The sequence below is a fragment of the Leptonychotes weddellii genome, chromosome 8 (assembly GCF_054177405.1).
Source record: "Leptonychotes weddellii isolate Sample4059 chromosome 8, ASM5417740v2, whole genome shotgun sequence".
NCBI lineage: Eukaryota > Metazoa > Chordata > Mammalia > Carnivora > Phocidae > Leptonychotes > Leptonychotes weddellii.
In genome coordinates, this window is record NC_138376.1 from 56046364 (window position 1) to 56073882 (window position 27519).

Genomic DNA, 27519 nt, shown 5'->3' on the forward strand with positions numbered 1-27519 from the left:
TTCCCTCTGTAATATTTCATTGTTGGTGATTCCTGTAAATTGCCCCTTTCTAAACATTAATTTGTAAAATTGTTAGATCATTCACAAGTTATTTTTGGACTTCTGTACAGAGATTGGCAATAATTTGTGTTTGTTTACGAATCTAGGTATGGTGTCTGTTTTGGACTTAATGCAGGGTGGTTTCCCATCACGAGCTTCCTTTCATGAACTCTACAACATGTATAAAAAGTATATGCCAGATAAACTTGCAAGATTAGACCCAAGACTGTTTTGTAAGGTACAAATACTGCCTAAGTTGAAATTTCTTAGCTATGAACTATCTTTCTTACTAACTACTATTTGGCATTTAACTTTTGAACTTTCATTTTTCAGGCTCTTTTTAAAGCTTTGGGCTTAAATGAAGTTGACTACAAGTTTGGGTTAACGAAAGTATTTTTTAGACCTGGCAAGGTAAATAATTTTATTTTAAACTTTAACATGATGAATATGGTTAGTTGGAGTCAATGCGTATTTTTAAGTGTTTAGTGACTTGTGTGATTCGTGAATTATATGATCACTAACAGTATGCGTGTGTGTGTCACATACACAGTTTCCCTACTTGTGTGTTTACAGTGTGTAATATTTTTTGGGCGCCTGGGTGGCTCAGTTGGTTAAGCAACTGCCTTCGGCTCAGGTCGTGATCCTGGAGTCCTGGGATTGAGTCCCACATCGGGCTTCCGGCTCAGCGGGGAGCCTGCTTCTCCCTCTGACCCTCTCCCCTCTCATGCTGTTTCTCTGTCTCTCTCTCTTTCTCTCAAATAAATAAATAAATTAAAAAAAAAAATCTTTACAATGTGTAATATTTTGTACAAGTTTTACAACTTTTATTTCACATTTGGAAGTACTGGAATCAGAGCTTTGCTTAATTGGATTTTTTGCTTAAATAAGGATTAACCAGAAAATACTTACTAATTTATTTTTTTTAATTTATTGTATTTAATTAATTAATTTTTTTAAGTAGGCCCCATGCCCAGTGTGGGGCTTGAACTTAAAATCCTGAGATCAAGAGTCACATGCTCTACCGACTGAGCCAGCCAGACGCCTCTACCAGAAAATACTTACGGAAAGCTTTTCTAAAACATATTAATTCAGTGTTCAAGAATTAAAAATTTCACAGTACTTTTGAGTCTTCGTTGTAAGAACAAGTTTTATTGGCATATGATAGATGTATAAGGTATAGGAAATTGGACTGAAGTTTGTGTCCACTTCTGTCAAACCCCAGAATGAATGAATGTATAAATACTTTTGTATGTAACATAATTAGGCTAACCCATAGTTTTTGTATTTATAGATTTCTGTACTAAATTATAAGACTGACTTATAGAGTATTTCATAACAAATATGTACAAAACAAAAACACCTAAATGCTATTCACAATCTGTTTGTAATATTTTCACCATTCCTAACTTTGTTAATATTGATTGAATAATAGCATCCTCATAATTTTAAACACAACTGTAATTATATAATATTATATAATAGCCAACTATACTTGTTTGACTTAGCAATATCATTAATAAATATCTCTACTGCGTTGAAGGCTAGATTAATGATAATAAATCTGATTTCATATTTTTGGGCATGAGATAAAAATCTATGTAATACTTCCCTTTGAATATTTTTACTGCAGAGGACCCATACCATTTCTTGTATAAAAGAAAAAAAAGCAAGTATATATTCATAGGTGACTTAGCTGTAATCATACATATTTATCATAAATTCAACATTTCTCTTATTTCAGGGCTATAGTAATAATCTTAGAATTAATAACCTGAGAAAACACTTGGTCTTATTTGCCCTGAGAAAAATTAAGCAGAAGAATATGTTGAAAGCCTAAGGCAGGTTTTCAAAGATCTTTAATCTTGTTATGTTACTTTTAATTTTAATTATAAGAAGCTTTGTATTGATAGGTGTGGACATCCTCAATATATTGTAGTGAGATATTTGATAAACGATAGAAATCATTATATAATTTGGTGGTAAGTTGTGGAAATAATGCATTTTATTTTTTAGTAGCCTAATAGCTGTTTTATTTGTATTGTCTGTCTCTTAGTAGCAATTTCTTATACCTGACCAAAATAGGGATAGAGGTTGGGAGAGTCAGTAGTTTTAGAGGTACCTGATTTTATTATATAGCTGACCTTCACTTGTCGGAAACTGTATACAGCTATCTAAGTATGTGGATGAACCAATTCAGAAACATATTAGCCCTTTTATCATTCTTTTCTCAGTAAAACTTTTTTGCCAACCATCTGTAATTGCATTTAAGATTTTTTCTACCTTTGTTATTGAATCTGCTAACTAGTAATGAGTAACGCCCTCTTACCCCTCCAAAAAAGGGTGCTGAAGGAAGGAAGAGAAAAGCAGCAAAATATAGCCAGATATGTTTGAATTTGCTGAGACTTGTGTCTGTAATTGGTTTGTGATCATTTCCAGGAAGTTAGATTTTGGACTTGACTTCTAGTTATTTTGTATCTCTGTGTGTTTAAACACATTTATCTTTTGATATTGATGCTAAATTATTTCATTTCCTAGTTTGCAGAATTTGATCAGATTATGAAGTCTGACCCTGATCATTTAGCAGAATTGGTTAAAAGAGTCAATCACTGGCTTATCTGCAGTCGCTGGAAGAAAGTTCAGTGGTGCTCACTCTCAGTCATCAAATGTAGGTGTTTTCTTTCACATCAAGATCTGTAATTATTTTGGAAATGAATTGGTTTGTGGAATTTTATGTAGTTGTCACAGTGGTGAGTGCTGGGCCGCAGGGACTACTTTGCTTCTTCGGGCTGTGTTCCTGGTTCCATGTAACACCTCCATGTAGTGTGCATGGTAAATATTTAGAAAATATTTTTTGTGTCTGTTACTTATCTTCCTATCCAGGTATGTTACGGGAGAATTAATTTCATCATGTCCTAAACAAAACAGAAACAGAACTCATGGTCTTGATTCCTCTCCCTCCCTCCACATCATCTCCCAGTCTCTCAGACTGAAGCCAGAACTTTTCTCTTTCCGCCTGCATGGCATCACCAGTTCACACACCAGAAATTTCAAGATTGTAATTGTCTCTCCTTTCTTGTCCCTGAAATCGTGTCAGTGAACAAATCCTGTTGATTCCTCCTCCAAATACTGTACATTCTTTCCTCTTTATTGCCAGGGTCTTAGTGGTACCCGACTTCCCCACTCACATAATAACTTCAGTAGCTCCCAAACTGGGTTTTCTCAGCTTCCTGGGAATTCTCTTCCCAGAATTTCTTTCTAGACTAAAAGCCTTTTATTAAGGCTTTCCTTTAATATAGGGCGAAGTCTTAGAATGTCTTTCAAGACCCCATGAAATGGGGTTTCAGCTTCCCTTTCTAGCCTCTTCTCCTGCCATGCTCTTTTAGACCCTGTTCTCTCTGACACACTGGACTGAGCTACTTCTTTGTGTGTCTCTGCTAGGTCATAGCCACTGTTTATCTCTGCCCAAAACAAGGATTAGAGACAGAATGCTTTTGGGTTACCTGAGGGTCTGTGGCAAATATTTAATTGTATAGGATTACTGTCAGTAACTTGATTAAATTTATAATTGTCCCTCCCACCTCCCCACTTGCCAGTGCTAGGCACTCAAAAAGGATTAAGTAAGATATACCTTATTAATAGAAAAATAAAATCCCTTTGACTTAACCAAAAGGGACCATGCAGAGATTATTATTGAGGTCTTTTGTTAGACAATTGTGGATATAGATAAAAAGAAAGCTATAAGAAAGAAAAATAACAAAAGCTCTTTTTCCCATAGTTTTCCAAGTAAAATATAAACACATTTGTCACTATAGTTCAGTGCTTTCAGCTTTATACATTGCATTATGATAGAAAACACACTATATTTAAATTATCTGTGCTACACCATTTGTGGATTGTGTTGTGCAGTGGTGAAATTAATAACCAGACAGGATCTTTGTAGGATGTTTAGGGAAGTTCTGAAAAAAATGTTTCAAGGTAAGATTAGTGTAGTATGTTCTGGGTAACTGAAGTTAAATAGATTCCTTTACTGGTAGGGCTCTCAGAGGCTTCGCTACGTATGTTCATTGTGAATCTCCTAAAGGAGGTATAGTGTATAGCTTTTCCTAAATTCATTTGACAAGTAAATCCTTTTTTTTTTTTTTTTTCCAAGACAGACCTGGTAACATTTAATAGACCAGTATTTCCTAGGACAGTTTGGGAAGCAATAGTGTTACATAATAAGGAAATAACATTTAAAATGTAAATCTAGCCACACACATGATGTACTTTTTTTTTTTTTTTTAAGAAATGTAAGGAATTAAGGAAATGTTAAACTTCCTGATTTCTTATTGGGTATAAGATGTTCATCACAATTTCATGTTTCTTGAAAATGGCTTTGTGGAAATGAGTGCTTTTTAAGAATATGATATGCCTGATTTAAACTGAATAATTGTCTATCATTGTATTTTCCTCTTACACATAGTGAAAAACAAAATAAAATACCGAGCTGAAGCCTGCATTAAAATGCAAAAAACTATTCGAATGTGGCTTTGCAAAAGGAGACACAAACCTCGGTAAGATGAATAGTGCCTAAAGAATCCTACTAAACCTACTTACCCTAATATAAAATGGCTATAAAGTCATAATGAAGAGCAGTTTGGATGCTCTTAGAGTTTTCTCCTTTCTCATGTTCTTTGTAAAAAGGCATATTATCTGTGATTTTATATTATGTACTTGAAATTAATTAACTAATTCATTATTTTATTACTTGCCTCATGCTACAAAAGGATTTGAAGTAGCTTACAAAAATGTAAACACTATAAAAGGTTGAAATGGCTAAAAGAAGCTCTTTTATTCTGATCATTTTAGTATCTTGAGTTTCTTGATAAATGTCAAATTGGTGTTGTTTTTAAAAAAACTCATTAATGTTTTCACCATAATTTGCAAGATTATCTTTGGAATTATATTGTCTCACTGTAAATTTAGTCTTTATTTTTGAGTCTTATTAATTTAGACCTTTTAAACTTAGAGTCCTGAATAACTGGTAATCCTTAAACCTTTTTAAAGAGATTAGATAACTCTTTTAAGTTTTTCTATAATTAAAATTCTCAAGTTTTTCAGTGTAAATATAGAAGGCTAAAATGTTACTGATAGGCATCAAGGTCATTCACATCCATACTTGATTATTTCTTTTTTACCTTCAACAAGAGATCTAAAAAAGGGAATCCTGGATATTATGAAAACAGAAGTGAAATACTCCATTTAGCAATATGTTTAGCATTTTATTAAGATGAAAAATGTATGCATAGCATTAAAAGGTGAATTTAAACTCTGATGAAGTATTATCTTTACAGCATCGATGGCCTGGTTAAGGTGGGCACACTGAAAAAACGACTTGATAAATTTAATGAAGTAGTAAGTGCGTTGAAAGATGGAAAACCAGAGGTGAATAAACAGGTCAAGGACCTTGAAATTTCTATTGATGCTTTAATGGCCAAAATTAAGGTATGTAATTTTAATCCAAATGGCTTTTTTTTTTTAATATATTTTGTTATTGGTATTGAATTTTATAGAAAAAATGTCTTTTTTAAAAAAATACAAATGTTGCATGTTTTGAGTCTCCGTGATGGCGAGTGATTCTCATTATATTGTTCTCTGTACTCTGTGTTTGAAAATTTTTATAGCAAAAAACTATAAAAAGATAATTTTTATGCAGTTTCATCTGTTAGGAAAGTCCTCCTTCCCACCCAAAATAGTAACTAAAATACTATACTCTGTTAGTAAGCTTTTATACTCATTACTGAGACAGGAGTAATGCAAGTTATTTTAATTTGTTTCATCTTTTTTACCTTCAGAAACTAATTTTCAAATTATAAAAGTAATGTAATATTATGGAAAATTTGGAGAAAACCACCAAAACCCTTTAAGCCTCAACAATAACACATTCAGCTATCATACTGTTGCATAGTCACTGTCCAGTCTTTTTTTAGATGCACGTTTGTATGGTTCTCCTCACAATTTAATTTTGTGCCCCTATTGTTATGTTATGTCTTGTTCCTGTTACTACATTATCTTTATATTGGTTATATCATGAACTACTTAGCTGTTTTGAACTTAGCAATTAATTTTCCCTCAAGTTTTTTAGGGAAAAAATAATGGGCCTCTTTTTTTTGTCTTGATTTTCATTTATTTAAATACCAGTGGGACTGAAACTGTCTTTGGTATGCTTGCTTGTTAATTATAGTACATGTTTATTCAAACCTTTTTCTGCTATATTTTAGGGTCTTAATGTTTTTCTCATCCATAAGTCAGTGCAGTTGTATGGGCTCTACAACTCTCTTTTTATCATATTATCTGCAGATATTTTATGTAGACAGTGGTAAATCTTGGAGGGAGAATGGAAAAAGAAGTTCAAGAGAAGAATGAAAATGCTTTGGAGATAAACTTAACTGATTTCACAAATCTGTCAGTAGCCATTGTGTGTGTGGTATTATCGATGAACATCAACCCAGCCACATTTTTTGAAGGCTCACTTAGGAATACCATCCAATAATTTTGGTGTCTTTAGTAATTTCTTAAATATTCTTTAGGTACTACTTGAACATTATTATTAAAGAATTGTAAACAAAAGCAAAATTAGCAAATCCTTCCTTAAAGCATTATTTTCAACTATAGTATGTTACTTCATCTACAGTACACCTTAGATATTTGATTACTTGGAAATAGATTGAAATATTTGCAGAGATAACTTAAAAATTTTTTTGAACATTATTTAATGTATAAATAGTATAACAAAGATAATGGCCTTATTGCTTACCAACTTTTCCAGTCTTTTCTGTATATATGTATTTTTTTATTGTGATAAAAGTATGACATTAAATTTACCATATTAACCATTTTTAAATATATAATTCAGTAGCGTTCAGTATATTCGCATTGTACAACAGAAGATAATTTTTAAGTACATGTTTATTATTTTGTTTTTAAGTCCACTATGATGACGAGGGAACAAATACAGAGAGAATATGATGCACTAGTTAAAAGCTCAGAGGAACTTCTCAGTGCATTACAGAGAAAAAAACAGCAGGAAGAGGAAGCAGAAAGGCTGAGGCGTATCCAAGAAGAAATGGAAAAAGAAAGAAAAAGGCGTGAAGAAGATGAACAACGTCGAAGAAAGGAAGAGGAGGAAAGGCGGATGTAAGGATTTATATTGTTTTGAATTAGAAACTTAACAGAATAGTGAATTCTTGGTGTTGATGAATTTTCTTATTTTTAAAAGTGATATTCTTATTTTAAAACAAGAATTTTAGAATTAGTTTAAAAATAGAGAAAAGTTCATTTTATAATAACATAATGATTTTAACTATAATCTGAATTTTGGTTATACTCTTAACACCTGAGGATTTCTTAACTTCTTTTTAAAGCTGTGACTTGTTACTATTTTATAAGCAAGAAAAAAGGCACTTCTTCTTTTCTGCATTTTTGAGACTGATAACTTTTTGGAAGGTTGCCACCATAGGGCAAACAGGAGTGTAAGGGTTGTTTAACTGGAGAAGAAGGAGAGGGAGACACATGTATCAGGACCTTGCAGGTGGGCCTTATAACCAAGTTAATCTAACAGATTTAAAGGTTATAGAATATCATTGTATTTGTTTTTATTTATTACAGAAGAATTACTGTCAGTAGAGTTAGATTTTGTTTTTTTCAAAGTAAACTGATAATGTATATAGCCAGGAGGTTGATTTAAGTCCCCATTCTGTAACCTCTGTTTATTAATAGTTAAATTGCCTTCTGAAGTTGTTCTTACTTTCTATTAAATTTTTGAGGAGTTTTCTATTTTTTGTTAGGAAACTTGAGATGGAAGCAAAGAGAAAGCAAGAAGAAGAAGAGAGAAAGAAAAGGGAAGATGATGAAAAACGTATTCAGGTATATAATTATTAGACTAAATTTCTTTCAAAACAGAATCTACAAAATTATAGAACAAAAGAAGTTGACAAAAATTTTGATTTGCTACATAAGCTGTCTTTGATTTACCCCAGAGACAAAAGGCATTTTCTGAAGTGGTTATGGGAGGGACTTTGGAACTAGGGAAGCGGATTCAGATCCAGGCTCTATCAGTGATAGAAATTGTGACATTACACAAGTCACAGTGAGTGACTGTGGGCTACAGTTTTTTTCTCTGTGGAATGGGGATAAATGATAGTTGTGAGCATTAAATGAGTTGACATATGTTTAAAGCACTTAGAACCTGAGTGCCCAGTTCAATAAATATTAGTTTGTTGTTATTGTTATTATACTTAGGGGAAAGTCAAATGAATATTCACTTAAAACATAATTGTAATTTTATAACTTTGTAGATACTAGCATCAGTAAGTTAGGATTAAGATATTCTCCCTGCCCCCATTTTTTTTAAAAGTCCATGTCTGAGAATAATTGATCATGTATTTGAGTTTCTGTTTGTCTTGGCTTTCATAATTCATCCTGAGCGCAACCATCCTTTAAATCCCTGACATCTGCTGTCTAGCTGTTGGTGTGAGTGTGATACCTGGGGTTCTCATACGGTATTTGGGGTACTCCTGGTGATAGAATGGTTCCTCTGCCTTCTCTTGGATTTGAGAAAGAGAGGAAGCATTAATCAAAATCTAGAAGAGAATGGAGACTGGAGAGATTTCTGGTTAAACAATCTGTATCCTTAGTAAAGAACGTGGGTGGAACAGAGCAGCCTTAGGTGGTGTGGATCACGTAAACAAGTGGAGAGAGCTTTGTGTCGCTGGCAGGCTGAAGTGGAGGAGCAGCTGGCCCGACAGCGGGAGGAGGAGTGCCAGCAGCAGGCGGTTCTGGAGCAGGAGCGCCGGGACCGCGAGCTGGCCCTGCGGATAGCCCGGAGCGAAGCTGAGCTCATCAGCGACGAGGCCCAGGCCGACCTGGCCCTCCGGAGGTACTGGGACCCTGGGTGGGGCGTGGCACCTCTGTGCGCTTTCCCTCCCTGCTTCTCATTTCTGTGCGAAGGGCCTGGGAGAAAATCATATTCCTTAGATCCTAGATCTATTTTAAGTAAAATCATTTAAAAATTATTTGTATCCACCTTTATACCCAAGCAAATGAAACAGATGATTTCATCAAATTGTGGAACTATTGAAAAATATAACTGATATTTCATTTCATGAACATCTCCACTTTTACTCCGAAATTGTCAAGTATTATATAAAAAGTGGACATCTAATTTGTAAATACCTGCCATTAAATACTGGCACAGAAATCAGTGAGTATATTATAATCCAGTTTAATATATTTGAGGTTGGGATTTATTATTTTCCTAAAGCAATTTTTAAAAATATATCATACACCCTAACATGGATGAGGAAAAATTTCACACACATGCACATCATGTTTCACAATAGATTTCCCTTCCCAAGAAGGAAGGTTTATCATATTGAAATGTTTTAGCTCCCCAGGTTTCCAGATTATCTCTAAATATTGAATGTTATTGGAGTGTGGAGAAGTATGGATGTTCTTGATAAAAGTTGCAGGAAGGTCTTAATATAACAGATGCATTTTTTAAAATTTAGAATGTAGAAACATGCATTGTTTTGATTATTAGTAAAAACAGCGAAACTAGTTTGTGGGGTTCCTTTGTATATAGGCATATATGTTGTGTATATATTTTGAGAGGCACATAGATTTATGTAACCATGTTTTTCAGAATGTCAGAGCATTATTTATAACAAAATATAATTAAAGTGTAACCACTAGGTGTTGCTATTTCCTCATGAAAGGAAAAAACTTGGTTGACATGGCAAGGCAGTGATTAGATTTTATTTTGCTAAAACAAAGGGATGGAAAGGGTTTATTAAGTTGTCTTCATGCTTTTTCTAGGAAGTGATTACATTGGGGAGCTCTAGGATCTGAACTGTATATGAAAGTATATTATATTTAAATAAACTGAATAGGCCTATCAAACACAAAGTATTATAATAATTATTAAGCTCTTGGGTTTGAGTCCAATATTTGAGCTCTTTGTTAACATTTCACTGTAATTAAAAAAATATTTTCTCTGGGCTGTGGCTCTTGTAACTGCAGACTCAGCTCAGCTGCTCTTCCGTTCCTTCCACCTGGGTTATGTTGGAATGGCTGGGCGCCTTTGTGTGTAACTGAGTAGTAGCTGGGCCAGTCTCCTAAATAAACCAAGCTCTTACAGCTGCTCTCCCTAATGTGCGTGAGGAAGCATTGCAGTTGACCCAAGGGGGCTTCATGAAGTTCATTTCTAAGGGACTCATTATTGGAGTCAGTATTGGTATTCATGGTCAACCACGCTTTACATTTAAACGTTGGAAATATTAAACTATACCCAGTGCCATTCCATATAATATGTATAAGATACTGACTCATGTGGACTCCTTCCCATCTTCCAAGGGTGAGTGGTCTCTCAGAGAAAGAGTGGATCATTCAGTACCTTTAACATAAATGACAAGTTACCTGTGATTTAAGTTAAGCAGAATTAACTATGTAATGGTTCCACTGCTAAGTAATTAGGAGATATTCAAGCAGTTATGACTTGAATGGCAGAAGAGTTAGTTTTAGTTTGCCTGTGAGACAGCTCCTGGGTTGTGGTCCCCTCCTCTGTGGAATGCCCCTTTAAGTCCTTTTTGGCAGCCCTTTCCAGGAAAGCTTTCCCTGACCCTCATGTCCTCATGAGTTCCTACCCTTCAGAACCTCCTGGGTTATTTTATACTTTGTACTACAAGCATTAACACTTCATTACAGATGATGTTCTATACATATTTTCCATGTTTGATCATTTAATTTTACTCCATGGGCTACAAGTAAATGTTTTTGAATGTTTATTTTACCTTTGTTAGCACTGAATTATTTCTGACAAATTTGTAAGAACTCTCTTAAGTAATACTGTTCTTAATATATAGCGTGAAAATGTCATTCTTGGGTTCTGTGATGCATTAAAAAATATATGTAAATGGATTCTGCTGTATTAAACAATTTCCAAGTTACTTTTCCAGCTCGGATTTCCGTCCAGTAACTTCTAAGTAAGAATTGTTTTCTACATATATTTTTAAAATATGATCTTAACTAATTACACATATGATCCTTGATGCAAAGTGATTTCACATTACCCAAAATTATGAAATAATATTCAGATTCTGTTAAAAACAAGCATACTTCATAGTGTATGAATTTTCTAATCTAGATGTAATAAATTTGCTCTTTAATTTTCATTGAATGCCTTTAATTTATGCTTTTCTCGTAATTTTTAAGGAAAATTTCAAACATTAAAATTTTAAGTCATTGAAACACAAATTTGCCACAATCCAAATTTTTCATGATTCAGAATTACTTAATGATATTAACTAAAATATATTATTTTTCACAGCATCAATGGAGCAAGACCCAAAATGACACCGTATGTCATTTCTCTTTTCAAAATTTGGTTTAGAGTCCTATAACCTTTTTTTTTTCTTTAACAGGTTGTGGTTACTTTTTAGGAGAAATAGTTTCCTCATTGAAGTAAATTTTTGTGGGGTTTTTTTTGCATATACTTTATATATATATATATATACTATATATATAAAATTCTGGAATATATATAAAATCTGAATTTTAACACTTTAGGACCCCGACTGTAACCTTTATAATCATGGTTCTCAACTTTGTCAGAACCTAATACCAATGACAATTGTTTTATAAGTTATGCAACCTGCATAGATAATTCTCTCCAAACATTACATGTAAAAGAGAAATGAAAGGGCAGTAATTTATAATAAAAATATATTTATTTTAATATGAAAGTGCTTGCTCACAGCTACAGGAAAACAATCAAATACTGAGATATTTTTATTCATACATAGCATCACCATAAATGTGACAGTTATAAATGCAAATTGATATAAGAATGTTATATTGGTCAATTGAATGCCATGAAATTGGGAACAGTACTTTGTAAAGTTCTAAACAGAGTTTTAAGTACAATCTTCTCTCCCTACAATAGTTGCATTCCTGGAAAAACTCTGTGAATATTAAAACCATGCCAAAAAGAAAAGGCTCTTTACATGTAAAAGTTTGTTTACATGTAAAACTGTATGTATGTGGATAAGTGTGTTTCACCTCTGTCTAGTGGACATGTTAATGTCATATGGGACCCAGGGCACTTGTTCCTTGTGGCACCCCTGACCCCTCCGCTTCTCAGATGCCAGCAGTGCACTCCCCCCACAGCATTGTCGCCACAGGGCACCAAAAGTTTTGAAAACATCTCTGGGTGCTATTTCCCTCCATTAGAACAATAGCTTTATAGTTACCATTTGAGCTTGAATTAAATCAGCCCTACAACCAGTGCACCTAAGGTGAAATTGTGATCATTTGCATATAGTTTGGGAAGGTAGGAAAAAAGCACCTGGGTGCCGGAACCATTTCTGTCTAGTCTGTTTGATGCAGCTCCTAGAGCAATGACACAGGGTCAAGTGAGATGCTGAATCAGTAGAGATTGCCTTCCAGGGTAGTGTTGGGGCATACAGGGAAATCTCTATATGATCAGCAGACCACAACGTAGAGCTTAGAAAGGTCGTGAATTCCCTTTAAAATCTGCTGTGGGAAAAAATGGAGGAAGGTTTAGGAGAAAGAGATGGTAGAAACAGATGCTCTTGGATACTAAGATAGAAACCTTGAGGTAGGGTGATAATGAAGGGGGCGCCTGGGCGGCTCCCAGTCGGTTAAGTGTCCAACTCTTGATCTTGGCTCAGGTCATGATCTCAGGCTCCTGAGATCAGGTCAAGCCCCGAGTTGGGCTCCGTGCTCAGCGGGGAGTGTGCTTGATACTCTGCCTCTCCCTCTGCCCCTCTCCCCACTCACGCATGCACATGCACTCTCTCTCTCAAATAAATCATCTCAAAAAAAAAAAACAAAAAAACTTGAGGTAGGGTGATAATAGAATTAAATGGAGTTCAAGCTGTATTTAAACAAAAATTTGCTGTACTTTATGATTATATACCATGTTGAAAAGTATATTATGATTAACTTTTACAAAGTAAAATGATAGTGAATGGTTAATAAATCAATCCTATTGAAAAGATACATTTTTAATTATAGTTTTAGATCTTTTGGTAACTTAACATAGTTGTCTTTTATATATATGACTGTGCTGTATTGTCATTTTTCTTATAGGGAACAAATGGAGAAAGAAATGTCAGAATTTCTGAGTAGGTTAGTGTAGTGGAATTTGGGGAAATAAGTGTCACCTCAAAATCATGCTTTTAAATCACTCTTCATTATTTGGACCAGAACCTGTTGTATGAATAGTCTATTCCTTCCATGTAAATTTTCTGTACAAGAAATGTCACTTCACCCTCGTACCACCGTTAACAGAAAAAGATAAAAAAGTGTTGTAAATTGGTGCTGCTCAATGGGGAGACCATTGGCATTTTGGATGGGACTCTTCCTTGTTGGTAGCATTGCCATGTTTATCACTGGCCTCACCAGCTCAGTCTCAGTAGAGGAACCTTTCCTCTCAAACAAAATAGATGTTTTTGAAACTCTCTGTGGAGGTGGTGTTGCCTCTCCCCCTCCCGCCCGCACCCCCATGCCAGCTGGGAAACTCTGTGCCTAGTTTCTAATTGAAGGGGAAGCAGAGAAAGGGTGTGGCTTCCGAGGGCCTCCTCCCCATAGCACATGGTTTAAAAACCACTGATGTAAAAATTGAGCCACCAGAGAATATGACTGCCTAGCAGGATCTGGTCCCTTACAAGTGGATACGAATCAGTAACATTTTAACTGTCAATTTTGAAGTTCGAGTTAATTGGAAGTCTTAAAATTAATACTTTATTTAAAAATCAGAAGTCAGTTTTTCTACTACCTAGTATATCATTTACATGATTGTCTTTATAACAAACCTAAATAGTCAGTAAATTATACCTTTATTTTACTATTTTAATAATTCCAGAGATTGGGGAAAAGCATTTTAAATGCATTTCATTTGTGTATTTAGGATGCTGAATATGTTTTTTAGCAGATGTATTTTGTTTGATGTAATATGAATGAAAAGTTAGTAATATTAAACCATATTTTAAGCAATAATAATTTGAATTCAATGTTATTTTTTTAAAGTATCAAAATATACCTTTATGTATGCTGGCACTTCATGTATATTCTGACAATCTATAAAACCGTACATTATGTAAATTTACTGTCTTTCAAAAGAAAATAACAAAAACCCATAATAATTTTCAGCTGCTCTCCTAGAAAAGACTCTTAGAGGAGCTAGGAAGAAGAGAATTTTTTTGTTAGTTTACTGAATGGCGGTTTAGGGATGTAGAAGAGTAAAAAAGAATATTTGAATAAATGTTAAAACATAATTTATTGCTAAGGGTAATAGAGAGACCTTGCTGACACACAGCTGGCTCTTTCTGAGCAAAGCAATTAAGAGGAAAAAGCTACATGGAAAATTGCCAGTCACACAGCTTATGAAAAGGATAGATTCTGCAATAAATCTAAAACAGATTTGAGCCATAAAAATGCAGGAAGAACTAACTGGCCGCCCATTATTCTTCAGCTAGGCTTATATGTTACTGACAATCATCATGTCTAACCATTGTTAAGTATATAGATTGAAGTGTGCTATTTTTTATTCTCTAAAATGAAAGCATAATAGGCCTTTTAAAGAGGCAAAGTACCTTATTTATTTCATTGCCAAGCTTAACATGGAGGAATAATTTCCTTTATTTCAGGAAGAAGTATACATATTTTCACATACCATTTCTCATTAAGTGTCTATGTCTTGACTGCCAAGATTGCTGTTATCTTTCAGAATGTGAAATAATGAGAAAATATGACCTCATTTTCAGGTATTTTACCTTGATCATCCCTCTTTTTAAGAGGAAATATTTTCTAAGTAGCAGATGATAAAGGTAAAATTCTTTGTGTGATACCTGAGAAGCAATTATTTTAGTTCTTTAAAATTTAGTTCTTTTCATATTTGTGCCATCTTTCTTTTTATATCTTGAAATGTGATGTGTTTAAATTCTTCCTTTGTTACATTGATCTTACTTGCAGCTTATTCTAAGTGTCTGCTGTGTGACAGGAGTCATCTTTTGCTGAAAAATAATGTTTATTATTACAGAAAAGAAGTTGTTTCCATATTTTCTGAATAATTATTTCAAATTATGTATATAGAAACAAGTTGTAAGCCCAAACAGTAGCACTGCTATGAAAAAGTTGAATTTATCCCATTTTATTTTTTAATTATTTTACATTTATATCTATCTCATTTATTTCTTCTTTCCCCATTTCAGTGTTCCTACTATACTTGTGCCCTTTGAAATCTCTTATCTGCCTCATGACCTAAAATCTCTTCCTTTAATTAATTGATTAATTAGTATTATTTTTTAGCTTACACAACTCTGTGTCAGTAGCTCCTAGCACAGTTGACGGGCTGGCCTAAGTGGGTGCTCATTAATGTCTGTAGAATGAATAAAGCAAATAAAGGAAGGTAGAGTCATGACTAAGACCAGGGCTTTAGAGTCAGAACCATCTGGGTTTCAATCCCAGGTGCCACCATTTACTAGCAGTGTGGGACCTTGGGCATGATCTTTATTTCACTGCTCTGAGTCTTGTCTACTCATTTTTATTTTATTTTTCTTTATCATAAGTGTACTCTTTAATCCCCGTCACCTATTTCACCCATCCTCCCACCCATCTCTCCTCTGGTAACCATCACTTTGTTGTCTATAGTTAAGAGTCAGTTTCTTGGTTGTCCTTTTTTTCCCCTTTGCTCATTTGTTTTGTTTCTTAAATTCCTCGTATGAGTGAGATCATATGGTATTTGTCTTTCTTTGACTGACTTCACTTAGTATTATACACTCTAGCTCCATCCCTCTTATTCTAAATGGCAAGATCTCATTCTTTTTAATGGGTGAATAATATTCCATTGCATATATACACCATATCTTCTTTATCCATTCATCTATTGATGGATACTTCGGCTGCTTCCATAATTTACTAGTTGTCATATTACTCACTGAATATGAGAGCATGGTTTTATTTCCTTACAGAACTTTCCTAAGTGTTCTATTTAATAGTGATGCAAAGGGGCTTCCAGAATCTGGCTGTTCTTTTAGCCCATCGTTAATGATGAAGGCAAGGGATTGCAGTTTGTCTACTCACCTGTTGACCCTGCAAACATCCAGGGAGGTTCTGAGCCAGTAGCTTTGGCTGGGGCTTGGCTCTCTGTAGCTTCAGTAATCCATAGGTGATTGCATTGTGTGGCCTTATGGCTCATAAACCCTTAATGCTTCTCATGATTTTTCGAGAAATCAAGAGGATTTCCTTTTTGATTTTGAGGAATATATATAAATGTATTTTTTAACTTTAGAAGTTCTGATTGAAAACATAATATGGCTATTAAATGGTACACTGGAAAATTTTAATTTACCTAGGAATCCTATAGTATATACCATTCTTAATCTCCTCTGTCAAAGATACAAAAATTATTATATGTTTTTCTAGTAGTTATTTCCATTTCTCAAACTTAGATTCACTTTCTTGCGCTTTTAGTCAACATTTCATTCATGTTTCTAGTTTAAACATGCAAAAATATATAATAATTACAGAGGTCCTGCTGTACAAGCCACCAAGGCAGCTGCTGGTACCAAGAAATATGATCTCAGTAAATGGAAATATGCAGAACTACGTGATACCATCAATACTTCTTGTGGTAAGTGTATGGAGAAGATGAGAAATGGGAAGGCTCTGTGGCTGACAGGTAATAAAGAAATACCTAGATTGGGGTGTAATTTTTTTCTTTTTTGGCATATAAATTAAGCCATTCTCTTTGTTATTCTCACCTTGAAATGAAGATGTAGTTTACTCACAAACCTAAAGGAAAGGCATACTTATTAAATTCATTTTGCCTGTCTCTTATCTATGTGGGAGAGGAAAAGCATGGAGAAATTATGGTGTGGGCCATGTTAATGACTGACCCTTCTAATGTTATTCATAATAGTTAAATACCAATATATCAGAATCTTGACCTATGTATGCAAAGTAAAAAATGGCAATGCAGTCCTTTCTTTTTAAAGCTATTTTTCTTCCAACAGAACAGTAAATGCTATATCCAGATGATTCCACATAATTGTGTTCTTGTTTAAATCATAGTGTTTGAGTTTGGGATGTTATGCCTAGGAACTAATGTGCCATAATTGTGTAGAACTTGCTATGTTCTCTCCCTCCTCACTGAGGTTATCCACATAATTACAAACATAAAAAATCTGTTGCATGTAAATCTAGCTTGCATTTGAGCACAGTGACTTCTTACTCTATTTTTATGGCCTCTGACCTTGGACAAGTGATTTACCCTCTCTGATTCAGGTTCACCTATAAAAGACCTCTTTAGCCCAGGGTTCTTGTGTGGAACAAATGATACAGTAATAATGCATAAGAAAATGCTCTGTAAATGTAAAAGATAATATTACCATAAAATGCTCATTTTAATCAATAATGTGCTTACTTTTGATTTTGTACTATTTAAAAACAAAAAATTTATTATATGTATAATATATATGATTATGTCATAGAGTAATGTTAGACAATTAAATTAGGATGCTAATTCCTTTTTTGGCGGGGGGGGGCTCTTTCTGTATAATCCATAGATATTGAGCTCCTGGCAGCTTGCAGAGAAGAATTTCACAGGAGACTAAAAGTGTATCATGCGTGGAAATCAAAGAATAAGAAGAGAAATACTGAAACAGAGCAACGTGCTCCAAAATCTGTTACCGATTATGGTAAAAACAAATCTGTACTTTTAAATGTTCCAGAGTATTTATATATAATGTATGTAACTATACATAAGACATTTGGGTAAAATGTACAATACAAATTTTCTCTTACCATGCAGCTGTGATCTATTGAGCCTAATAAAACCACAATGGCTTATCTTTCATGGCATTATTTATATTATTATGTCTTTAAAGTCATATTTATTAAGAAGTATTTGAATTTAGTTAAGATAAATTTTGGAGATAAGAATATTCTTATCTATACTGAAGAAGTTGTGCAGTAATGTAAATATGTATTTTTTCCACATATACATATATACACATATAGAATGATTACATGTGGAAATGTAAAGAAAACTGTGAAATAAAAAAGAACGTTTGCTGCAAACATTATTTTACAATCTTGTCAAAATAGAAGAGTGAGAAATAGTAACTTGGTTTAGACCAGTTTTGCCTGTACCAGGGTTTGATTTTTTGACTGAGATTCAAAAAATAAATTTTGTTACTTTGTTATGTATGCAAAAGACAAAGTTGTGTACTTGAAATTGGAAAGTAGAGAAGGATAGACCTAACCTAGTAGAGTATGCACTAGCTTTAACACTAATTGAGGATACCTGTGATATATGAGTTGTAATTTCAGTCTTAAAATAATAATTGGAATTTCATTTGTTCAATTTGCTACTTTCAAACTGGCACAGTATATTAGCTTAATTGTGGTCAACATCAAGGTGACAACATGTTTAATGTCTTTATTTAAAAAGTATATTCCCAGCACTTGATAGTATAGTTAGCAATACATGACCCAAGTGACATAGAAAATGAGCTCTCCTTACTACCTTCCTGGCAAATAAAAACAATGCTTGATTAAAATCAATAAAATGGTAGAATTTTAGTACTTCCAGGTTGTTGTAAAGAATAGATTGAGCAAAGGAAATACTGTTAATAAGAGAGATGTTACTGCTAGCGATTGCTCAGGAGGTGTCATCATTCAGAGTATAATGCTCTGGAAGGGCAATGAGAGATTACCCAGAACTAGGAAATGGCAAGTGGAAGGCCCTCTAAACATTGATATTCTTGTGACCACCGCTCTCTTCTCCAATTTATAAATTTATCCCTGGGAATTAAAGATAACAAGATGATTCCATTAGCAGTTCACTGTACCAAGTTTCTAGCCAGTTACCTTTGTTTTGTAAAAATGGCAATGGGCTATTCCTTCTAGCTATAACCTTTTTAACTGTAGTGTTCCAATTATGGCCTTTAGCTGAAAGGCTTTCATCATGTTTTTTTTCCCCCCAAATTTATACATCTGAATGATTGCACTTCTTAAAACAAGAAAAGTAATGTTGTAATACATGGCACATACATTTTTAATGAACACACAAATATTTCTTGTGTTTTTAAACCAAACTTTGGTACTGTACTCACCCAGCTTTACCTTGCTTACTTTGTTCTTACACTGTTTCGATTCATAATATACTATTTGGAAGAACAAAAGAGTAGATGAAGAAAATTCCCCAAGAGTCCGCCATCTAGGTATATATGAAGAAATTTAGGAATTTTATGTGAACACACACCACACGTATGTAGCCTTCAAAGAATTTGATTACGGGCAAATTTCAGGATAAAATGTAACTTCTGCTCTGAAAAGCACTTATTGTTTTTATTTTTTTTCTTTATTTTTTTCCCCATGTAAAATACATTCTGACACAGAAGTACAGTTTAAAGGAAAGGTGAAGTGCATCAAGATGCGTAACAGTCAGTTGAGAAAATTCTGTGCTTAGGTAGTTTCCTAATGGGGCAGCTAATCAACCTGTAAAAGGAACTACTCTTTAGTTTAATAATTATTTAGAAGGATTAGAATTCCTTAATTTGGGAAAATAAAATGACAACTTATGATTAACAAAAACATAACTAGGTATTATTTAAGAGTAATACATTGACAAATCATGGTTAAGTCTTGTAACTGGGCGTGGAGAGCCTCGGTCCCTCCTCCTGTGTGCTATACTGGGTGAGCACGCTCTCCTCACATCTACTACAGAAAGAGATTCCCAGAAATAATTCTTGGGACAGTGGCAAATTCCTCAGTAAGGACTCACAATATTTAGTTGATTAAGGCTGACTTTGGAGAGTGGTTTTATTTCATAGTTCCTAAAATAAAAATTGCATGAGTTTAAGATTTAGACAATTTGAAGAAGTTAAAACATAGTGTATGTAAACATGGCAATACTTTTTCTCTAAGGCATCTATTTTTTGATGAATTTAGAAGTTTTTAATTTCTGCAGAAATTCTAATAATGCTTTGAAGGTACTAGAATGTCTGTTACTGAGTCATCGTGTTGGATTTTTGTTTGAATATTACTGTGTCCCAGAATTACAAATAAAATATAAATTTTTATTTTTATTTTTTACTTATTTATAAGATTTTATTTATTTGACAGAGAGAGACATAGCGAGAGAGGGAACACAAGCAGGGGGAGGGGCCGAGGGAGAAGCAGGCTTCCCGCTGAGCAGGGAACCTGATACGGGGCTGCATCCCAGGACGCTGGGATCGTGACCTGAGCCGAAGGCAGTCGCTTACCTACTGAGCCACCCGGGCACCCTGATATGTAATTTTTAAATTTAGGTTCTCTTTATATGTCCATCAAACAGTTTCCTAAAGCTTAATCAAAATAGCTTTTTTCTTTTTAACTTTTTAAAATCAGAAAGCAGCATCTACTTCTAGGTAATTCTGAGAGTATTTGGCTGTGGACAGGAGGTTTACTTGTTAGTCACCACCTCGATTGATTAAGAAGGCTTTATAAATTACAAGAATGCTCATTTAACATAAGTTTTGCCATTTTTATCTTTTCTTCAACATAAAATATTTATTCACAGATTTTGCACCATTTTTGAACAATTCACGTAAGTCAATGGGTGGTAACTTATGAGCTAACTGGAAGATGGGTTAAAAATACTTTATAAAGTACTAACTTCTATTAAACACTGTTTTGCTACAATTTTTAAGTGGAGTTGGAGTACATTAATGTTGGTTTGTCTGTGCTAAGATATTTAATTTGAGATGATGCTTTCGTTTGGATCACTCCAAAATATATTTGCAGAACAAAATTAATACGTTGTTTTATGAAATTACTTCCCTTTTTAAAAAATAACTGGCACTTTACGCTGTGAATATACACAATTCTCATTGTAGCAAAACTCAATAAGCAGCTGATCTTTTAGAATAAAGACTAACTTCAGGTGCTGGTTTCAAACACTGTTACAGTATAAACATTCCTGTCCAAAGAGATCTGAGTTTTGCGTGATAATGTACACAGGTTTAATAGGATGCCTCCTAATAGATTATTCTGTTACTTGTATAGATAGTACCCTGTGATGCACATTTTTTGATAATTTGAGTCATCTTAGTATGCAGTAAATTTTCTTTGCAGTCAGTTGAGCAATAATGATTTGGATATAATACCGTATTTGTTTGCCAACTTGTTGGACCTGATTTTTTTTAACTGCTTCTAGTAATTTATAGGGCCGTATTTAAAACTTGTTAAAGATGACACAACAGAATGTGAAGGAGTCATTTATTAGTTTCAGACTTTCAACATCTGTATCTTTGTACTTTTCCAGATGAATATTTGTGGAAATTAAGGCGTCCTTAATATGATTTCAGTTCTCACATTAGTAAAAAAAAAAAAAAAAAAAGGCTATCAAAAACTTTCCCTTGAGTTTCTTAATTTTACCCAATATATTAAGGTTAACAGGAGACTGTTACTTTAAAAGAAAAAAGCAGGTTAATTTAACAAGTGGCCATCAGTATCATAGTAAGTTCCCTATCAACTGGGTATTCTAAGCTACTGCTTAGGATGGAGGGAAGGTTTTTTTTTTCTTATCCTTTTAAAAAAGTTCCTTAAATTGGGGTTAGTATATTTTCTGCAAAGTAGGTAATTTTTAAAACTTGAAATGGAAACACTAAGCTGTAAGTAGTTTGGAGGGACTACAGGAACAAAAGAATAAATAAGCTCTTCTGTGTTAACATGCTGAAGGTGATGCGGCTTTTTAAAGTCACTAACAAAACTGGGCCTCTGTTCCATGCTTTTGTAGGCATATACCGCTTTGCTAACTGCTTTTTGCTTTCTCTGGTTTGCACAGAAATAAATTCAGCTGCTATAAAGCTTCTACTATTGGTGTAAAAAAGTTGAGAATAAGAGTATTTTCATCCTTTCAGTATTTGGAAATTCTTATAAAAACCATGTGGCTGTTCTTGACTTACACATATTCTGTAATTTTTCATTGACATACTTGAGCTTCAGTGAGATACTTAATTGAGCTGCAGTGAATGGTTGGTCTACTTTTAAAGTTGTGAGTAAAAAGCACATTAAACAGACTTCCCAAAATTATGCTGCCGAAGCTGTAAAGTTACTGCCCCAGAGAAATGTTTATATTTGCAGATAAAATAAAAACCTGTTTGGTAATGAAAACTGAGCAAGGGGGAAAAATTGATATGAGTGCAATGTCCAGTACTAGCAGAAAAGCAAGGGTTTTTCTTTTCTGTAACAAAGAGAACCAAATATTATACACTTTGCACTTACTTCAGTGGATTTTATTCCAGGAGAAATTTGATTTCAGAATAAGCAAGTATCTCTGAGGGGAAGTTCATGCTTTTACTGGTTACAGTTTTTTGTTGTTGTCATGAAGTTGTCTATTACTAGTAAAATATCTCTCCTGGACATTTTAAATCCCAAAATCAGTTGGCAAAAGAGCAAACTTATGTCTTCCATTTTTCTGAAGAAATAGTGATTAAATTGATAGATATCTATAATTCTTCACATTCTTCACATTTGTGAAATTACTGTTCATTTGTTTTATCATAAATAGTCCCATTAAAGTTATCCTGTGGTCTTTGATTTTGAACTCTTTGGAGATAAAATATAAATCTTAGCAAATAATACTAATTTGCTCTCCTGCCATGTGAGTTTTAGGTTACTGATACAGTCATTTGTGGGAATCTGCTTGGGCTTGTTTGTTTTATAGCTGGTGTTGCGGAGTGTGTGTGTGTTGCAATGTTAAGGAACATCTTTGGGGAAAGAAAATTCTAAAATCACACTCTAAGTTTTATTCATTTATAAGTAATTAATACTTACATTTTGTTTTAAAGTTACTATTAGGAATCCTCTTCTTTTTAAAAAAATGTGTGGTGCATTTTAGGATTAAAGGCTGTTTTCATTATACCCTGGGCTGCTGGTGTAACTTTCCTTGTTCTTTGTAATAGCTCAGCAGAACCCAGCGTCTCAGCTTCCTGCCAGGCAGCAGGAGATCGAAATGAACCGACAGCAACGCTTCTTCCGCATCCCTTTCATCCGCCCTGCTGACCAGTACAAAGACCCGCAGAATAAGAAAAAAGGCTGGTGGTATGCCCATTTCGATGGACCGTGGATTGCCCGGCAAATGGAACTCCATCCTGACAAGCCACCCATCCTTCTTGTGGCTGGTGTGTATGATTCACTTGAAAAAAACCTTATAAAGCAAAACAGGATTATAAACCCTCTGAGTGAAACAGTCTAATATATAATGTAATAATTCATTAAATTTCAGGATGGAGGAATGGAGTTCAGTTGGATCGCATTTCTAGTTAATTGAGGATTAATTTATTTGTGATGTGAAATCGCTTGCATTAATTATGTCCTTGTAGAGCACATAGAAGCTTGTCTGTGTCCTAAGAACCTTTTCATTGGTGTTTAATTATATCAGTTGATTTATAATTGTTTAAAGAAATATAGCATTTTTATTAAGGCTGATTAACTTGTATTATCAACTACATAGTGTTAATACTTTCTGAAAGGGTCCTTGGTGAAGGACAAATTTAACTTGTTTCTGGTGAATTTATTAAGCAGATTTCTGTCATAAAGGAAGAAAAGAAAGTTTTAAAAGTTCTTGAACCTATGAGAATTGATAACTATAACTATTTCAGGAATAAAGTTTATAATATGTGCTTCTGAAGAGATTGATGGCTAATTCTCTGATGTCTCCCCTGTGCAGGTAAGGATGACATGGAGATGTGTGAGCTGAATCTGGAAGAGACAGGCCTGACTCGAAAGCGTGGTGCTGAGATTTTGCCAAGACAGTTTGAAGAAATTTGGGAACGCTGTGGAGGCATCCAGTACCTCCAGAGTGCAGTTGAGAGCAGGCAGGCGAGGCCCACGTATGCAACGGCCATGCTGCAGAATCTGTTAAAGTAGATGTGGCAGCCTTACCTGCACTGGGAACCCGGGCCGTGGTTCTAGGTAGGGTGTGTGCCCCAGAGATCCAACCATTCCATGATCATGTTAGAACTACTTATACAAAGTGAACAGATTTTAGTAATCATGGCTTTTTGTTAATTTCAGGTCAATGATGGTAGTGAATTGGGGACTTAAACATTATTTTCCCTATCCAGCTGTAACTCTTAAACTTCTCCTCATTCTAATACTTGCGAACACTTGGACAGATTCTGACATTTCTCATTCTTTGTCAATAGACTACCTTGAAGTCCATCATAATTGTTCTCTAGGAAAAGAAATTTTTTAAAAACTCAAAATACTTGCTTTTGCAAGGATGGCACAGAACCATATAGCTGGAATAATGAAACCTTAGCTTAAAGTTTCTTACAAAAGTTAAGGCACTTAAAATAATCAAGGCACTGATGTTTTGATCTGAAAAGCTGTGTACTTTTAAATTTACTTTTTCAGAAATTCATGGAAATTTGCATTGAAGGTGGACATTTTTATTTTTCCCCCCTCCTTTGTGGTGTGTCTTAATTTGAGTAAAGCAATTCACCCGAACTTCTAGAATTCCAGAAAGAGCCTGAATGTATTTGATGTACTCTGTGATAAAGAAGGTACAGTATCATGCACAGATTTATTTTTCTTTTCTATCACATTGTATAGCTATAGAAAAATATTTTCTTCTATTCCATGGACAAATAAAGGAAATTCAGACCATTTAAATGCTTAAAAGTTTTGAGATAACTTGTTTCATTTAGAAAAGGAAAGAGGTTTTCGGTGACACTGTGACTTAACTGGACTGAATGCAGATATTCTTTCAGTTTCATCTCAATTGCGATTTTTGTATCAGAATCTTGTCCAAGTTGTTTCATATGATTTAAACTAGTGTTCTGCTGCAAAACATCTTTGTTTTTAAAAAATTCCTAGTGTCTTTTTTGGCCTTGAGATTTTGGTAATTGTAGAGCTGTTTTATAAGCATTGTGATTCAAAAGTCCAATACTTAGTAAGTAATTGCTTATTTCATGTAACTGGTAATTTTTTTTCTTTGTGTGGTGTTAGTTTTGATCAAATGTCAGCAGTTTCAAGCCTAATATTTATGACTTCATGTTAGGAATTTGGAGACAAAGCTACATCAAGGAGTCATGTTGACATAATCCTAATGAGTCTTGTTTGTATTTTAGAATAAAATTAGAAAAATAAAATTATTCTTTGCACTTTTTCTCCCTGATTTTTAAAGACCTTAACCTTTGAAATGGATTTCCAATGATTTTTTTTTTCCTAGAAAGAGTACCTCAGTTAGGAAAATATTTCCCAGCTGATTAGATTAGTGCTTTTTGAGCCACAGTGTTTTCAGAATTGCTTCTCTCATAATATGTGTCTTAGTACAGAAATATTTATTTATTATGATACTGTGCAAATGATTGTCTCCTGTTAAAGAAATTAAATGGTCCTGTCTGTGCTATTGAGAATGTGAATATGATTATCTTTTGAAGGCTGTATTACTGCAGAGATTCACCCACCCTTGGGTCATTTGATCCCTGTGATTGGTGACAGAAGGTCTGGTTACTGCAAATAAATGACCTATTCTCTCTTCTCATCACTCGCCTTTAATTGGTGTTTTTATTTGTATAGAATAGTGAATGATAAGCTTAACTAGTAGCAAGTAACGTCCTTGAAAATTTAATAACCAAATTGATTTTTAATGAGTTGTCTCTTCAGTGCTGTTTTCAGGTTTTATATATCTCCTAGATACATATAGGCACTAGGTGGAAAACTCATCAAACAGGTTAAAATTATTGTAATGAGAGAACTTAAATGCTTTGAAGAATTTGTAAGACATTTATCGCAGCAAAGCATCATTGCAAGTCTTTAGTAGATAATAAAATTATAGTTTTAAGCCATTTTGTTGCTAATTATGTCACACAGCTGTCCTAGACCTCATCTATTTAAAGTAGTCTCCTGAGTTAATTTTGGCTACCAGGAGAATTGCCCTAGTTCAGATAGACTCACGATAACCTACATACTGTACAGATGCACATACACACACAGGCCCCTTTGCTGGAAAAATTTAGGACCCTATCAGTCTTTAAGGGAAATAGCAGAAATGGTATTCTGAAAGATGTTGATGCAGCTGCTTTACAGTATTCACAATCAAACCCATAAATGTTATGTGAAAACTGCAGGAATCAAAAGTAAATTCCTATTTTAATGTCATTTTAATTGAGATTTAAAATTTGAAATTTAAACCAGCATACTGTATATTAAGAACTAATCTCTTAATGCTTGTCTTACTCAATATATGTTCTTTCCTTAGTGTGTACTTTGCAAAAGTAGACATACATAAAATATTAAAAATGAGAAGGAAAAATGTTTTCACATTCAATTTACTTATAATGTAATTCCTAATGCCACTAACATATTTGAGATATATATTATGAGCTGTGGGTATTCACTGAGAGAAAGAAAATTTCTCTAATACACATATGTCAAGAGAAGAATGAATTTTCTTAGTTGTAAAGTTGAGTAGATGGCACTGTCTCAAAGGATTATGTGAGGAAAAAATACAATAATGCATGTAGGAGTACAAACCCACACAAGAGACATTTTATTGTAACTCACATTCTGCTTCCTATAATGACTTTTTAATAGGTCATTCTTTCCTGTAACACAGTGAACACTTCTGTAAGAAAATACAGTCTTAACGTAGAAAATAGGTGGTATTTGTGGAAGCTTAGCTAGAGAATAGAAATTCGCAGGCAAGAATAATGATGAGGATTAATTGTAGGGCTTTTTAAATTGGATTTAAAAATTTTTTTCTTTAAATTTTCATTCACAGGTTATTACTATGGTTCTCAGGGGATCCAGATATGAAGATCTTTGGTTTCTTTACGTGAAGTACCTTAAGAGTACTTGGATAAGTAGAATAAATATTTATTGAATGAATCAGTCAGTCAATTAATACAATGTTAGTGGTAGATCTACCTCCTTTTACAGAGGAGGTAAAAGATTGAGAGGGGTCAAATAATTTAGTTCTAGACCATGAAAGAGGTATAAATGCTTTTGCTTCAATCATGTGGAACAAAAAGAATCAAAACAAGGAAATTTTGAGTAGCCCCCTGTCGATTTACAAAGAGTTGCTCCTTCATCATTCCACATCTTCAGAAGGTGTGACATGTTTTCTGTATGTATCATTACCAGAAATAACAAGTATTGAGAGTTTTTATTTCTCTGAGAAGAAATAAAAGTAAACTAACAAGGGAGGGGAGGGCAGAAGATCTCTAAAAATGAGAATAAGGACAAGTTGAGGGGATCAACTGTAAAAATAAAGAGAAAAGTAGTGGTGGAAGAGAAAGAAGTGGGTCTGCCTCTGAAGACTCTACATCCCCAGGTTGAAAAACACTGGTACTTTTTAGGTGACAAAGCACTCCAAGACCTTAGCTGAGTTTTATAATGAATTGTATGTACTATAGGAGCAGA

General features: G+C 34.0%; 1 protein-coding gene across 2 annotated transcripts in view; it reads left to right on the plus strand.

Moving 5' to 3' along the window:
- MYO6 (myosin VI) overlaps positions 1–25639 on the plus strand; it is a 142565-nt gene extending 116926 nt beyond the window's left edge. Inside the window, exons 21-33 of one of the 2 annotated variants that reach the window (XM_081828566.1) lie at positions 147–277; positions 373–450; positions 2575–2704; positions 4502–4592; positions 5373–5523; positions 7007–7215; positions 7866–7944; positions 8796–8956; positions 16629–16732; positions 17667–17798; positions 20666–20692; positions 23052–23270; positions 23819–25639. In XM_081828566.1, coding sequence (XP_081684692.1) covers positions 147–277; positions 373–450; positions 2575–2704; positions 4502–4592; positions 5373–5523; positions 7007–7215; positions 7866–7944; positions 8796–8956; positions 16629–16732; positions 17667–17798; positions 20666–20692; positions 23052–23270; positions 23819–24018 — 1712 coding nt within the window. In that variant the 3' untranslated portion in view covers positions 24019–25639. The remainder of the gene's footprint in view (positions 1–146; positions 278–372; positions 451–2574; positions 2705–4501; positions 4593–5372; positions 5524–7006; positions 7216–7865; positions 7945–8795; positions 8957–16628; positions 16733–17666; positions 17799–20665; positions 20693–23051; positions 23271–23818) is intronic. The other variant, XM_081828567.1, reaches the window with a different exon arrangement.
- Positions 25640–27519: the final 1880 nt, after the last annotated feature.